The sequence below is a fragment of the Panicum hallii genome, chromosome 1 (assembly GCF_002211085.1).
Source record: "Panicum hallii strain FIL2 chromosome 1, PHallii_v3.1, whole genome shotgun sequence".
Classification (NCBI taxonomy): Eukaryota; Viridiplantae; Streptophyta; class Magnoliopsida; order Poales; family Poaceae; genus Panicum; species Panicum hallii.
In genome coordinates, this window is record NC_038042.1 from 1,808,209 (window position 1) to 1,824,916 (window position 16,708).

At 41.1% G+C, this 16,708-nt stretch overlaps 1 protein-coding gene and 1 long non-coding RNA gene across 8 annotated transcripts; one reads left to right on the forward strand and one right to left on the reverse strand.

Annotated features, from left to right (window-relative positions):
- Positions 1 to 160: 160 nt before the first annotated feature.
- On the reverse strand, positions 161 to 13,704 carry LOC112892907 (titin-like). 6 transcript variants are annotated; one of them, XM_025960046.1, is made up of 9 exons: positions 13,575 to 13,704; positions 10,812 to 11,978; positions 5,703 to 10,103; positions 4,534 to 5,124; positions 4,195 to 4,437; positions 3,726 to 3,800; positions 2,961 to 3,359; positions 2,602 to 2,850; positions 161 to 2,518 (listed from the first exon to the last, which is right to left on the reverse strand). In XM_025960046.1, the coding sequence occupies exons 1-9, from the start codon at positions 13,614 to 13,616 to the stop codon at positions 410 to 412; spliced, it is 9,276 nt and encodes a 3,091-aa protein (XP_025815831.1). In that variant the 5' UTR covers positions 13,617 to 13,704; the 3' UTR covers positions 161 to 409. The 6 variants fall into 6 exon arrangements, with proteins under 6 accessions (XP_025815831.1, XP_025815798.1, XP_025815821.1 ...); XM_025960013.1 differs by having other exon boundaries at positions 5,703 to 10,604; positions 10,647 to 11,978; XM_025960036.1 differs by having other exon boundaries at positions 5,703 to 9,938; positions 10,605 to 11,978.
- LOC112892952 lies at positions 11,850 to 16,187 on the forward strand. 2 transcript variants are annotated; one of them, XR_003228725.1, is made up of 6 exons: positions 11,850 to 11,987; positions 13,285 to 13,380; positions 13,523 to 15,064; positions 15,181 to 15,234; positions 15,450 to 15,566; positions 15,702 to 16,187. It is a non-coding gene; the product is annotated as an uncharacterized LOC112892952 (long non-coding RNA). The 2 variants fall into 2 exon arrangements; XR_003228723.1 differs by having other exon boundaries at positions 13,523 to 15,234.
- Positions 16,188 to 16,708: the final 521 nt, after the last annotated feature.

Genomic DNA, 16,708 nt, shown 5'->3' on the forward strand with positions numbered 1-16,708 from the left:
TTGTCATTTCTTGCTTGCTTAGTTCTAGTTTCCACTAGCATGATCTGATTGGAGTTGCGATACCGCATTTTACTTCCGAAGAGGGTCGAAACAGGAGTAAGACACAGAGTGACAGGCCATGTATTTTTTTTTTGAGGGAAATGAAGAGTATGCCGCATCATGACCACAAAATGCATGTGCATATCAATAAAGAATACAAGCAATCCACCAGGTCCATGTCCTTGATTCTACCTCAAAGATTTACACACTATGGCATATTTACAAATGTCTTTAGCATCACAGGAGTTTCAACGCAATGGGTGTGAAGAGGAGCTTCTCCTGTCCCATAGCGAACATTCTACCACTCAAATAAATAGCTCACAAAGTACAAACATTACAATAGTATAGATGTTCTAAGGTGAATGGAGCTCTATGACTTTGGTGAGTCTGGTTTTGTGTTCCCAGGCTTACGTACAATGGCTTTCTTCACCTTTGCTAGTTGCTGCTTTACGGCCTTTACCTTTGAACCAACGCCAGACAATAGGCTGAGTTTTTTATGTGCCTTCTGTGTTGCTCTTGGTGCTTCAGTTTTCACTTCTGCTTCATCAGTGAAATTCTTAGTTCCCTCTATGTTCTTTATCTTCTCGTTATAAGCCTTCTCTTCTGCATCAGCCTTTGGACTTTGGTCTTCATCTGTGTTGAATTCTGTCTTGGTTACGTCCACAAAGTTTTCTTCAGCCTCAGAAGCTTCTCTGGGTGAAACCACATTGAAATCACATTCCTGGACCTTTGAGACAACCAGTTCTTGCTCTTCATTGGATTTTACGCTCACTGTTTGCTCATGGCTTTCAACTGTTCCGGGCACCATCTGTTCTTTGTTCATGGTCTCTTTTTCGACCAAAAATTGCTGGTCTCCTTCATCACTTGCTTTAGGAGACTTTTGCTCAGTACCAGTTTCCTGGTGCTCCTGAAATTCAGATTCCCCTAGTTTTTCTGGCCCCATTGCAGTTTCGTTGTCAGCAATTTCATCTTTCTTATCTTGGTTGATCTGCATGTTTGGACTGTCAGCCTGAATTTCAAATGCTGTTTGAAAGTTTTCTACTCCTTTAATTGAGAAGTTAGAGTTTTCTTTCTCATCCATGCATGTTGAGCCTTCATAAATTTCCTTTTCATGAGCCAAAATCTTCTCAGTGTCGGTAACTGGTTCCGTTATTTGAGGTGCCTGCTCATCAGGTGTTACTTCAGACCTTGTGCTTTTCTGAGGACTGTCATTTGAAGTTTCTACAGCTTCTTCAGAAACTTTGTCTGTGTCTATGCTTGCATGCTGCTCCTCTTCTTTCTTCTCTACTTCTTCACACTCCAGTTGAATATGAGAAGTACTTGTGGCCTCCATGGTGGAAGATTCAGTGGTCTCATCTTCTTTTTCACAGGCAAGGTTCTGGACAGCCTCAGCATCACATGAAAAATCTTTTGCATCAATCATACCTGATTCTGTCAACAAGGGTGTTTGCTCGGCCACTGCATTAGCACTTTTATCTTCAGGTAAAGAGTCATGCAAGAGTCCTGTTTGTCCTTCCCCTAGAGTATCCTTTTCAGAAGCCTCTATATTTGTTAAATCATTTATGTTGCTATTCAAGCTTTCATTTTCAATTTTTTCTGACACCTCTGTGTTTTCCTGACAGACAGTATCAACTCCTTTGTCATCGAGCTCAAGGTTAAAAATCTCAATATCTCTAGTTTCCATTTTTGTAGAAACGCTAGCTGCTTCTTCTGATAACAGTTCACCAGAAATTTTGTCTTGGGTAGTACCTTGGTATGCTGGTATCTCCAAATCACGAGTGTTCTTATTGAACTCGTCATCAGTCTGTGTTGATATTTCAGTGTCCAGCTTAAGATTGTCAATCTGTCCTTTGACCATTTCCTGTGTTTCTTCGGAGCATTTGACATCATGTTTTTCTTGTTCAAAGGTGAGATCATCATCCACCTTATTTTCTGTGGAAAGTGACCCCATGTTTTCTTCTTGTTTAGAAATGACCACGCACTTGTCACCTTCTGTGGTTTCTCCTTCCTTCCTTTCAGCCTCAGATTCTGAATTTTCATCTGCATCAGCATTCTTTTTTCCCAATATTAGATTCATCAGAAAATGAGAAACAGGTAAATCTTGTTCAACATCTTTCTGAGCATCTCCAACTTCTGTGTCTTGCATGTCCTCTTCATTCTTTTCATTGGGAATTTGATTCTCATCCTGTAACTCCTCTTCATTGCTTTCATTGGGAATTTGCTTGTCTTCTGGTTCAGTGGGAAGGAGCTTCTCTGATGAAGGCATCTCTCTTTCTGCGTTCTCTAACCAGAGCACCTGTTCAGGGGTGTTTTCATCCTGTGCAGTATGTGCAGGAAGAACAAGCTTATGGTCTTCCATGTTCTCATTCATGCTTTCTTCCTTTGATGCTGTAATTACAGATGAAACATCAAGATCCCTTCCAGTGTCATTAAAGGTTTTGAGACTTTCATCAGATGGTCCACCATCACCTCCTCTAGCCTACATGAGAAATGGAAAATTAGCTTAGTAATGCTGAATGTAAACTCCAATATTATATTCATTGACACCTCTCACTTACTGACCTTATCAATGATATTGTCATTAATTGTTACTTCAGTGGTTCTTGTCTCTGTTTTCTCATGTGAAATAGTTTCATCAATCTTATCAAATGAATTTTCTTCTATTTCAAGTTGCTGAACATCATCTGTATTAATTCCTTCCTGACATTGCTTCATTTGATTTATATCTGAGGCAGATTCATCAGCTTTTTCTTGCATGGCTTCAATATCTACATCATTTTGCTCTGCCATTGAAAGCTTTTCATCTTCAACCTGATTGCGGGAAGAAAAACGACATATAATTTTACTAAGAGAAGATTTGACAAGAAAAATGAATTTCGAGGCGTATAAGAGCAGTACGTGTTAAGGGTATAAGTACTGACCTTGTGATGCAAGTCATGCTCAACATTGTTCTGTATGGATGATTCTACAAAAGGATTGGAAGTGGATTCAAGTCCCTTGTTTTCTCCTATCTCTTCAATTTCTCTGGGCTTTATACTTGCATTACCATCGATTATTTCTCCGCCTAGAGTTGTTGTTGTATCATCAATTTTAGCGTTGTCTTCAGGTTTTGGCGCCACATCCTCTTCAGGTTTTGTCTGTGACTCGTCATGATGGATAGCATTGTCTTCATTTCGAATTTCTTTATTGTCATGTATTTCATCTGCAATCTCTTTTTCTGCTGCTCGACTAGTGTGGACATCATCATTAACCTTGCCTGTGCATTCTTTATCCTCTCTATGCTCTCCTGATTCAAAATTCTGAGTAACAGCTGCAGGGTCCTGCACAACAAAAAATAATAGCTCCTCAGATTATTATGATGTCATTTAAACGGAAAATTATTTCTATGGATGTTTCTGGAACTGTTGCAGATGCATAATGACCTAATTTAAGAGCCATCTGACCATTGGAAGCTACAAAAAGTTGTGTAGTGATGAACACCCACTGAAGTTGGAGAGAATATTTTTTTTTCGATGGACTGCAAAACTAAACCCCACTCTTTGTTTTCTTGTCATTTTTTTTACATGTATACCACTATTATTTGCACCTTTGGAGCTTAAAACAGCTACCATATATTGCTTTCAAAACATCATTGGCATTGTCCAATCAATTTTTTTAGGGGAAATATTCAGTCCATTAGATCTTACATTCTCTAGTATATCATCGTTTGAAGGAGCCAGGTCAGATGCTTCTTGAGCAGAGGATGCCAAACCAGGTCCAAGCTGCAAAATGAGTAAAACGTAGCAGTGTTTTTAGTATGGGTAATGAGAAGCTTTAGCCAAATGACCACTACATTGTTCTTTGGTCTCTGTATATGCCATTCTTACATATTTAGTCCTCAGGTAGTTTTACTTCTATTTGGTAGCAAACCCACATTATATAACTTGATGCACTAAGAGTAGTCTCTGGCTGTTTTCTCAAGATGGTGACGCGATGGCCGATGGACCAATAATAAGGAAGGTTCTGACTCATTTTTTATCAAACTTTCATTATCTTTTGTCTACATTTCTAATCTGGAAAGTCAATTTGAGCTTTGGGAATCCAACTCCAATATGATTAAAAAAAGGAATATAGATCTAATTTCTCACACTTCATAGATGGAAACTCTAAACTGACCTCTTCATTTGTAATTTCAGCAGTTGTTTCATCCTGTTTGTCAGTAGAATTTTTCGCTACTATATCATCCTTCTCTGCATTCTCCTCCTCATCTTTGTTATCATGTTTAGCATCAGCATCTTCTTCTGTTCCCTTAATGCAGTCAACCTTCATATCCATACTGCTTGGGGTGGATTCCTCGTATACATGTGGGGCTTCTTCATGCTTGAGAATTTCAGTAATGATTGCCTCTGTTTCTTCAGCCTGCAAGATTGCATTGATTAGGAATTTACTCTTTATGAGTTTTTAATTAAATCCTGCAAGGGTAACACATCCAATGAGTCCTAGAGAGATATTTACCTCACATGCATCAGTGTTTTCTGTTCTGTCTGTGTTGCCATTTTTTATACCCTCGGGCTCCACAAGTGGTTCTGTGGTGAAATCACCCGCCTTGTCATCATGTTTCTGTTCATCTGCCTGGAGTTCTTCCTTCTGACTTTGAATGTGCTCATCTTCGTTCTGTTCTTGATCCAAGTCAACCTTTTGCGCAACCTCATCTTGTCTCCCAATGGATAAAGCATCTGCCTCACATGTTTGCAGTTGAAGTGCTACATCATCAGGTTGCCTGTTAAGATCACTAATTTTCTCACCATCTTCTGTGGTATCACTTTCAAATAAAGCTTGTGACGCTTCTTCATCAGTGCCTCTTTTTGTGAGAAGTTCCACACTGATGTCTCTATCTTGAACATGAATTATGTTCTCTTCATTCTGCGCACCTGACATTTTGCTTGAATTATGTTCACATCCATCCTTTTGCTCTTCTTTGAATTGATCAATATTGTTTGAAGTGTCTAGTATATCATCACCAGAACTTTGAACAGCATCTTCATCAGTCACATTCTCACTTCCCTGAGTTGTTAAAACAGTTTCACCCAAGTCACATGCACCATCCTGAATAAAATATACACTTGTGAGTTGTCTTGCATGGTATGTCCAAATTCAAACTAGTAGTGTAATATTCAGACTGCAATACTTAGTTCTGTTCATATATTTTAAGTTTGGTTTTTGGCACAGTGTTTCTTCAGTGTGGCTACTGATAGGTATACTTTTGCTATTCAATCACTTTACAATTTACTTCTTAGCTCACAGTTTTTGGCATAGAGCATGCTGATTCTCAAACATTTTGTGTTGCTTTAACTAAACAGTCTGACAGCAACTGGTTAACAGTTGATCTATTTTTGGCAGGTGCCTTCATGTAAGATAAAACTTGTAATCAATGTATGATCTGATAGTATTTACGTACTTACGAAATTGTGGGGTACATCTTTTTATGTGCCTCTTATTGTTTAAAATGCTGTGGTGATGTTAGGTTTATCATGGTATTTCAATTCAATGCATATATTTATATAAGAAAACCTTGTGTGATGCTTCATGAAAAACCAAATCTCATGTTTCCAAGTAAATTGAAGTCCTAAGCAAGTTAAGCACTTCCTACACCTAAGGGGAGTTAATGTATAAAATACAGATACCTTTAGTTCCAATGACGTTTGTATTTCATCTTTGAGTCCAGGAACCAACATTACATTATCAGTTTCATTCCCAATAGTTTCTTCATTCAACTCTGCAGGATGCCCTTCCGGTGTTGTTTCATTATCTGTTGGAGATGGGTACTCCAAAGTAGCATTCTCTGCTTGCTCTCCATCATTGATAGCTTCAATGCCGTCAATTTCTTTTGTTGCTTCCAATTCATTCTCTTGCTCAATATTGGAAGTTGGCTCTATTGATGCTATATTACCTTCTGAAGCTGGTTTTTCTAATGCATCAACTTGGCTTGTAATAAATTCTTCTTTAGCTTCATTGGCATCAATGCCCTTGATTTCTTCCACCGGTTCTTGTTCATGCTCTTGTTTAATATCAACAGGTGGTTCAATTTCACTCACAACACTGTCTTCTGTAGGTATTTCTTCAATGGTGACAGCATTGACTTGACCAGAGGTTTCTTCTGCCTTTACAAGCTGACTGATCTCACTGTCTCTGGATAATTCCACCTGCTGTGCTGGTTGGACATAAGAATCTGGGTCACTTCTCCGCTCACTCCCTTCTTCAGTTGCATCAACATGACTGGCAAAATTATTTTGCCAGACAACTTCTTCAGTTTCCATTGCTTCTTTTTCTTTGACTCCTGCGTGCAGCTGCTGATCATCAACATTGGGCTCACCATCTACTGGCTCAAAGGTAGAAACTTGTTGGTGATCTTCAATTCCCACAGATCCAATATCTCTGGTTTCTTCTGTTGAACCCAGTTCTTGCACTTGTTGGACATCTGTAGGTGATTCAGTCCTTGGTAAATTACTTTCTTGATCTGCCCCTTCAGGAGTAGGAAAGCTACTGAGATCTGAGAATTCATCTGTTTTGGCATCTTCACCGTTCTTGATTTCTTGAGATGTCATATTCTGCACTTGCTGTGTGTCAAAATCTGGCTCTGTTACTGTTGTATTTTCTTCTGTTGGAGTAGGCTCATCAGAAGTAGAACCATTGGGCTCTCCTGGATATTCCATTGTGTCAGTGCACTTCGTGTCTTCATCTGATTCTAGCTCCAGAACAGGCTCAGCATCATCTTCAGTGAGTTCCTTTACACTTTCAACATGACTCTCATGAGGGACTGCTTCAGTCCCCATGGTTTCCATGTTCTTGTTTTCTGCAGGCAAGTCCCTTGGTGTCATAATATCCTCTGTTCCAGCCGGTTCAGCATCCTTGGTCTCTTCTAGCTCTGGCTCCTGCACTGGTGACGTATCGGCAGTTGCATCTTTTTCTACATGTTCTTCTGGAGCTGCTGCCTCAGCAAGAGCAGTGCTGTTTTTCACATTTTCAGTGCCCTCAGTGACTTCTGCTGGCTCTGAATTCTCTTCTTGAGTGTCAAACCTTGGTTCTATTGTTGTTGCATTGTCTTCTGAAGTGGACTGCTCAGAAGTAGAAAGAGTGCAAGATGAGGCAATTCCTTCAGGTTTATCAGCTTCAGTTTCCTTGATATCGGTTGATTCTTGATCCTGGAGTTGTTGATGATCAACATCTGGTTTAGTGGTTGTGTTATCTTCTGTTGCAATTTCTTCTGGGACAGACTCCCCGGAGGTAGAGATTAGGTTATCCTGGGAAACATTTGGAGGCTCAATGGCTTCAGTGTCACTCATTTCTTCGACTGTTTCTGGTTCCAGTACTTGTGGCTCACTTGCTATTTCTTCTGGTGCTTGCTCCTCTGATTGAGAAGCGTCGCTTTGGTCGGGGGTTTCTGCTTCTGTGGCTTCAGTGTTGCTCAGTCCTCTTTCTGATTCATGCAGATCGATTGTTTCTGGATTATCTTCTTCAGCTGGCGTCTGAGAGATAGTAGTTTTCATTTCATGGGATGTTTCCTTCACTTCCACACGTTCGGTATTCTTTATGTCTTCTGGTTCCGGTTCTTGCACAGGCTGAATATCAGCAGTTGGCTCGCTTTCAGGGACATCGTTTTCTTGAGCCAACTCCCCAGCAGAAATCATGCTGCTTTGGCCAGAGATTCCTTCAGTTATGATGTCTTTGTCACCACTTATTTCTAAAGATTCTGTGATGCTTACTTCCTGAGTGTCGCAATCTGTTTCACTTTCTATCTTATGTTCTTCTGGAGAAGGCTCCTCTGAAACACAGTCACTGCTTTCCTGGGGAGCTGCTTCAGTTTCAGTGGTTTCTGTTGCTGACCCCGTCTGCTGCATCTCACTTTCCGGTGTATCTTCTTGAGTTAAATCATTGAATAAAACAGCATTCCTCTGATCAGAAGCTTCCTCTGGTTCAACAGGTTCTGTGTCCTTTGTTTCTTCTGGTTCTACCTCCCGCATATGTGTTTCAGCAATATCCTCAGTCTGTGCCTCATCAACAATCACCACATCAGAGACTTCAGCAATATTCTTAGCTGTGTTTCCCTTAGTTTCTTGTGTTGATTCTGCATTATCTACTTCTTGACTATCACATGTTGGCTCTTCTACTGTTACACTATCTTTCACAGTTGCCTCCTCTGAAGTAAAAACAGTTTCCTTAACTTCAACCAAATCTTGTCCAAGGGTAGACTGGATATCATCATTATGTGGCTCATCTGCTATCAAAACATCTTCTGCTGAAAGTTCCTTAGAAGGAGTAACATGGCCGTGTTCCGTAATTTCTTGAGCTTCAGTGGCTTCACTGTCCTTCGGTTCTTCTTCTGTTTCAGTCACTTTTAGTTCACTTGTTGCCGTAGCACCTTCTGCTTTAGCTGATTCATTGGTTTCTGTGTTTCCATCTGTAGTATCTGGAATGGCATCAGAGTTGTCCAGATTGATCCCTGCAGGAGTTTGGACTCCAGAACGTGCTTCAGCTACAACCTCAACATCAGGAATGCTTGAGGGTTGTGTGTTCTCGGTCGCTTTTTCTGGTCCTAGATCCTGGTCTTGCTGATCATTTTCTGTTTGCTTAATATCTTCCAGCATGCCTTCCTGCACTGTGTTACCATCCATCGTAGTGCCTAAATTACATTGATCTTCTGGAATTGCCTCCTCAAAAGCAACACTGCTTTGTTGCATTTCTGCTTCAGTATCAACTGCTTCAGCATCTTCTATTTCTTCTACTGATTCCTGGTTCTGCACTTGAATATTTACAGGTGGCTCCCCTGCTGTTGTGTCATTTTCTGGTGTTATCTCCTCAGGAGCTGCCATGTTGCTTTGATATGCTGTTTCTTCAGTCTTTTCATTCAGCGAGCCATCAGTTTCTTCAGTAGATTCTTCATTCAGCACTTCATGAGCATCAGTTGCTGGCTCATCAGCGTGTTCAGATTTAGGCACCTGTTCCTTCACCACATCTGCATCCATTGCATCAGCTTGCTGGCTCTGTTTTTCTTCTACTTTGACCACCTCTTCTGTAGGTTCTGCAATAGGTGCATCTTCTGGAAAGCTCTCTTTGTGGTCAGGATGAAGGACACCATCTGCTTTAGCTGGTTCATCAGTTTCTGTGATTCCATCTATAGAATCTGGAACAGCATCAGAGTTGTCCAGATTGGGCTCCACTGGAGTTTGGACTCCAGAAGGTGCTTCAGCTGCAACCTCGGTTGCCTTTTCTGGTTCTAGATCCTGGTCTTGCTGACCATCATCTGTTTGCTCAACAGCTTTCACTGTGTCCTCTGGCACTGTGCTGTTGTCCATTGCAACACCTAAATTACATTGATCTTCTGGAATTGCATCCTCAAAAGCAACACTGCTTTGTTGCATCTCTGCTTCAGCATCTTCTATTTCTTCTACTGATTCCTGGTTCTGCACTTGAATATTTACAGGTGGCTCCCCTGCTGTTGTGTCATTTTCTGGTGTTATCTCCTCAGGAGCTGCCATATTGCTTTGGTGTGCTGTTTCTTCAGTCTTTTCATTCAGCGGGCCATCAGTTTCTTCAGTAAATTCTTCATTCAGCACTTCATGAGCATCAGTTGCTGGCTCCTCAGCGTGTTCAGATCTAGGCACCTCTTCCTGCACCACATCTGCATCCATTGCGTCAGCTTGCTGGCTCTGTTGATCTTCTACTTTGACCACCTCTTCTGTAGGTTCTGCAATAGGTGCATCTTCTGGAAAGCTCTCTTTGTGGTCAGGATGAAGGACACCATCTGCTTTAGCTGGTTCATCAGTTTCTGTGATTCCATCTATAGAGTCTGGAACAGCATCAGAGTTGTCCAGATTGGGCTCCACTGGAGTTTGGACTCCAGAAGGTGCTTCAGCTGCAACCTCGGTTGCCTTTTCTGGTTCTAGATCCTGGTCTTGCTGACCATCATCTGTTTGCTCAACAGCTTTCACTGTGTCCTCTGGCACTGTGCTGTTGTCCATTGCAACACCTAAATTACATTGATCTTCTGGAATTGCATCCTCAAAAGCAACACTGCTTTGTTGCATCTCTGCTTCAGCATCTTCTATTTCTTCTACTGATTCCTGGTTCTGCACTTGAATATTTACAGGTGGCTCCCCTGCTGTTGTGTCATTTTCTGGTGTTATCTCCTCAGGAGCTGCCATATTGCTTTGGTGTGCTGTTTCTTCAGTCTTTTCATTCAGCGGGCCATCAGTTTCTTCAGTAAATTCTTCATTCAGCACTTCATGAGCATCAGTTGCTGGCTCCTCAGCGTGTTCAGATCTAGGCACCTCTTCCTGCACCACATCTGCATCCATTGCGTCAGCTTGCTGGCTCTGTTGATCTTCTACTTTGACCACCTCTTCTGTAGGTTCTGCAATAGGTGCATCTTCTGGAAAGCTCTCTTTGTGGTCAGGATGAAGGACACCATCTGCTTTAGTTGGTCCATCAGTTTCTGTGATTCCATCTATAGAGTCTGGAACAGCATCAGAGTTGTCCAGATTGGGCTCCACTGGAGTTTGGACTCCAGAAGGTGCTTCAGCTGCAACCTCAACACCAGGAGTGTTTTCCATGCTTGCAGGTTGTGTATCCTCGGTTGCCTTTTCTGGTTCTAGATCCTGGTCTTGCTGACCATCATCTGTTTGCTCAACAGCTTTCACTGTGTCCTCTGGCACTGTGCTGTTGTCCATTGCAACACCTAAATTACATTGATCTTCTGGAATTGCATCCTCAAAAGCAACACTGCTTTGTTGCATCTCTGCTTCAGTATCAACTGGTTCAGCATCTTCTATTTCTTCTGATGGTTCATGGTTCTGCACTTGAACATTCGCTGGTGGCACCCTCGTTGTAGTTTCAAGCTCTGGCTTTGTCTCCTTTGGAGCTTCCATGTTGCTCTGGTGCACAGTTTCTTCATTTTCTTTCTTCGTTGGGTCAGTTTCTTCATTTTTTTCATTCATTGGGTCACCAATTTCTTCAGCAGACTCTTTATTCAGCATTTCTTGAGTATTGGTCGTTGGCTCATGAGCATCTGATTTAGGCACCTCTTCCTGCACATGGGTTTCCTCACATTTAAGCATCTCTTCCTGGACTGCATCTGCATCCATCACATCAGCTTGCTGACTCTGTTGATCTACTTTGACCACCTCTTCTGTGGGTCCTGCAATAGATGTATCTTCTGGAAAGCTCTCTTTGTGGTCAGGATGAATAACACCGTCTGCATTAGCTGGTTCCTCTGTTTCCATCTTTTCATCAATAGTTCCTGGAACAGAACCAGAATCATCCAGATGTGGCTCCACAAGAGTTTGGAGACCAGTAGATGCCTCAGCTTCCTCAATATCAGCATTGTTTGCAATGCTTGATGGTTGTGTGTCCTCGTTTGTCTTTTCTGGTTCCTGATTCTGATCATGTTGATCATCATCTGTTTGCTCAATAGAACTGTCAGTTTTCAATGTGTCTTCCTGCACCAAGTCATCAGCCACTGTAACACCTGAATCTTGCTGCTCATACCTAGGTTCTTCATCTTTCTCATGCTTCAGAAGGCTTCTATCTTCTGTTGTGCTTTCTATATGGCTTAAACCATCAGTCATCTCTTCTTTACTGATTCCATTGCTCTGATGGGCACTTGTCCCATCTAGTTCTGCTTCTTCATGATTGTTTTCATGCGGCTGCGCATTTGAAATCTTCTCTTCTATGTCCACATGACCATTCAGAGAAGATGCTTTGCCATTTAGGTTATGTTCTGGAGGAAGTGCGACTTCAGAGGGTGCTTCTACTAAAACTTGATCCTCTGGAATCTTCAACGTTCCTTCAGTGGAATTGATGATTTCTCCCACGTTCTTGATCCCCATGATTGTCGAAAGCTTGACTTCTGGGTGTGCATGAAAATGGGCTGATCCTAAATCCACAGCTTCCACTTGGACTTCCTGAGCAAGGTATTGACAAATCCAACATTTAAGTAGTGCATTTCATGCAACATCGGATAGTCATTATATTAGTAGATTTTTAGGCTAACATAGATAATGAATGTTAGTGTATTTTAGGTTTTATATTTTTCATAATAGTCATGAAGCAAAAGTAGGAAGAGAAAAGGAAATGTTAACATACATAACTTGTATTCACTATCGATTAACTTTTTCAGTTGCAGCCATAATTTACTCAAAAGGACATCCAGCCACGAGTGTACTGCAGCACTGCAAAAGTGCGAGCACACTGTGCTGCATGACAGTTGCCATTTCTCGTTGGCCAACTGTTTTGCTAGTAAATGGCACATGTAGGTTAGTGCACGCATGAGTTTCCATTTCATGGTTCTAGTACTGCAACAAGTGGTCAAGAACCAACCTGACTACTTGTCAAATAGTACTCTGCCACGGCAATATTGCACATGGGCATCCCAACTGAATGAGTTGTTCCTCTCCAAGAACCTTGGTTAATTATTACATTGAGGAGTCAGAAATACTGAATGTTTCTATTAAGTTGGTTAGTGCTGCGATCATATGTTTTGGCATGCTTTAAGTAGACTTTTTCTCACTTCATGCCTCTCTATCTTTTATCAACACACTGGTCGGTTGGTGGTTAACGCTCAGTGTAAATTAGTGTTTTTGCTTATGCATGCTAACCTAACCTCGTCATTCTATCATTCACATCACAACAATTGACCGAACTGTTAAACTTATCTATCCTCATTGTTAATATTTTCCCATCTGGATATGTTGAACTGTAGGAGCAGAAAATGTGAATATTTCTTCAAAAAATAAAATGTTATATAATCCACTGATTAACATTATTTCATCAATATTGAGCGAATTCACATGCCATCAATCCAGTTCAGGAGAGCAATACCAGGTTGATAGAAAGGTATTTGCATTATATTTACTACTATATAAGTGATCAAAAGAGAAGAGAAGAGCATATCACAGTGATACTTACCACGGGTAATAGCCTATGAAACTGTAACTTATATTTACTTCTCCACCGAGTTATTTTTCTTGATCCATTGATCCTTTAACCATATACTACAATACTAACCTATTGCACATGTACCTTTTTCTTAATCAAATCAAGAACATGAACAAAATTTGAAAAGGTAAACATCTTAACCAAGTTTTTTATAAACAAGGAGAACATGATGATTCTTCTTATTGGCATTCACTTCTTCTATTCTTTAAGGAAACTTCTTTGCTTTTGAAGATCTTTTTTTATCAACTGAAAGAAATGACTAAATGAGTGCAGTGCCATTTCTACACGGTTTACTACATGAAGAAGAAGAGGAATCCTTCATGACACTGAACTGAGATTAACACTAGCAACTGTGGAACGAGAAATAAGGTACCATAGCGGTTTCTTTGCAAACTGACCGAGTTCTACTGAATTGATAGAAGTATGCTCCTCATCACATAGCTGATATACAGCTGCGACAATGAAGCTCTTTACATAGCTCTACAACTACACAAAGTATGTGTACGTGCAGGAAAACAGAAGCAAGGAAAGTGATGCAGAGGCCAAGAGGAGCCATTTCTTACCATCCCATCTGCTGCTTCTCGTGCTTCGTCTTCGGTCGCCATTGCTCCAGATCAGAATGAGGAGGAGAAGAAGAAGAAGAAGAAAGGAAAAGGAAAAGGAAAAAAAGAAAGATGGAGTGGCTTCTCCCTGAAAAAGGCTTGTGGGCGCTCGAAAAGCTGGTGGTCTTTATACCAACCTTTCCTTGGCCCCCCTGTCAATATGTTTTCTATTGCTGAGGAGCGGTTAGGAAGCAGTGACAGACTGACAGTGCTCTTGACAGGGAGTTAGCACTTGCTTGAGTGTAATCTTGATTAAGCAGGAGAAGTTATCCCTGAAACCGCAGATCAATGAACATGGAGAGTCAGCATTAGGTGCCAAAATGCCAACTGGTACGTGAGGCACATGGTTGTGGTGGCTGGACCAGTGTGTCTGCGTTCTTGCATTGATGGACCCACAGAACCTTTTTTGTGTGACATTATTGGATCGATAATTGATCAGGGAGTATCATCCTTGGATCCTTCATACCGTTAGCTTCTTTTCTTTTCTTTCCTGAGTGCAGCTCAAAAGAAAAGTTTGGGTTTTGGTGTGAAAACACTATTATCTGCTCATTTTGTTGCTTGGCTTCGAGTATTGGGTAAAATGATTGGTTTTACACTTTCTTTATGGTGCAAATTTTCTCCTACTGGTTAGGCTTCCCTTGTATGTTTTAGTCACTCTCAACTATTCATTTAATTGCTGTGTTCATCTTACCTCCGATTGCACTTGGAGCACAAGGGAACAATGGATTAAAGTCGATGTTTCTGCAACCCATAGAAAGTTTATTGAGATCAAACCAAGTGAAAGCAGAACAGCATGAAAGTAACTTCGCCTTTGGTGTCCTTACTGTGTTATGTCCTGTTCTTTCAAAATTTTTTTCAAAAAAAAAATGATTCCTTTCAAGTTCATGTGCCAGCACATTATGTTAGTAATATGTCATTCTTTGTACACCTTCAGTCCTGAATCTTAAATGAAGTGATTGTTGCAGCTTATGATCAATAGCTCTTAACCCGTTCCAGCATTCAGAATTATGGTTCTGAGGTTGCTAACTGTGACTGATATCTGAAGATTACTGAAGCACAATGACAGAGAAAAGTGGTGCATTAGGAGCCCCAGGATATTGAATTCAGTCAAGTGGCTGCTGCTGACTCTGATCTGCAGCAAAAGAATTCCACATGTTCGACCGCTCTGGACAAGAAAATACCAAGTTGGCCAGCCCCAAGCGCCACGCTGGATCCATCTAACGCGGTCCAAATTCTTCCAGCAGAAAAAGAAGCCTCTCCGCCACGTACGCTTCATCACCTGCTACGAATTATGAAAACCTGTGGCAGGTAATGCTAAGCGCTTGTGCTATTATCCTAGCATATCGCTGCGCCGAAAGAAGGAAGCTCATGGCGCCATTGAGGATGACATGTTTCTCATCTCGGCAAATCCTTATCAGCAAAGCTTCCAGCCGCCCTAGTGCCGCTATCAGGTCTGATTCGGCACCGTAGGTAGATTCTATCACTGCTTGGAAAACCCTTCAGAGGCTGATGTTTTTGTTTCCTGGAACTGTTTGCTTTTGCCCCTTGGAATACAATCATCAATCAGGGTCCTGTCAGAGTTCAGACCAATAAGCATATGTCAATGAGTTAATCAACACAGGTATTTTTTTTTCAATGCCATACACAATCGTTCTGCAATTCTGGTTTTCCTTGTCACCATGAAGTCTATGACCCAGAGACGGAAACGACGTTTATTGTGCATACCATACAGTTTCCATTTTGTTTTTTTTAAAAAAAATATTTTTTCCATTTTTGTATATGATATATATCCAAAATCTATGAATTTTTCACACAGGACATGATCTGGCATTGCAGAAAAGGGAAAAGACGGATCAGAAAAAAGAGATAATGGATCTCTCTTCTCTCTCCGAAAAGCAGAGGGGTGGTGCCGAATTTTCTCTGGATGAAGGCAACAGCTGCTGCGAATATGAGGTGGTGATAGGAAACGAACACCAGGCAATACAGTTTCATTTTGTTTTTTCAAAAAAATAAATTTTCCATTTTTGTATATGATAATATATCCAAAATCTCCGAATTTTTCACACATGACATGATCTGGCATTGCAGAAAAGGGAATAGATGGATCAGAAAAAAAGAGATAATGGATCTCTCTTGTCTCTTCGAAAAGCAGAGGAGTGGTTCCGAATTTTCGCTGGATGAAGGCAACAGCAGCTGCGAATATGAGGTGGTGATTGGAAATGAACACCAGGCCACACCAAGTCACCAACACCGGCACCGGCCATGCTAAAGCCGTATTGTCTTTTTATGCCGCCAAAGTCATAACCACCAACAGTTTTCTCGATTGATCCACGTCATCCAGCATAGGGCACGTCAATTCAAGCAGTTTGAGGCAGCCCCGGAATATTTGAGGACGATGTGCAAGACAAAAGCCACGTCACATAAAGTACTCTACTATATCTTTTTATAAAAAAGTGCTAATATATTTGAGAGCATCTTCCATTGCCAGCTCCTTGTGGATGCAAGGGACTTTTTTGTATCCAGTGTGCCACCTCAGATCGAGGCTTCCAGGACCCACGGTGAATACGGCCTCTTTGGAACCAAGGAATTTTATTTATGGCCAGGAATTTTATGAGAATCAATTCAAATATTGTAAAATTCTTGTAAACGTCACCAATGCTTATTATATTGGTCTATGAACTTTTTTCTGGTTCTACGAAGATTCCTTTGCTTTCTTGTGAAATTCTTGCAAATTAAAATACATATGATCTGCTGTGTTCCAAATGGTATCCGAGTCTTGACAATATCTGCCATTACTTTCGCAGGGTGTCAGTACGTGCTTGCTCTGTGGAGCAATCACCAATGCCGGTACCGTGTACGAGTCTAACTCGTAGCTCACGCTAGCTTCCGAGCGAGTGAGCATCCAGCTCGAGCAGCATGGATAGGCTGGCAGCGTGATGATGATGGCGATGCTAATCTTTTTTATTTTTTATATATATAGACACACTCAGCGATGCTAATCTTTGACCCCTCCAGTGCAGTGAAAAGAAACCGGCATGCTGCTACCAGTAATAGTTCATTGACGTGTAAATTTGTCCCGCGTTCTCGTCTAGATC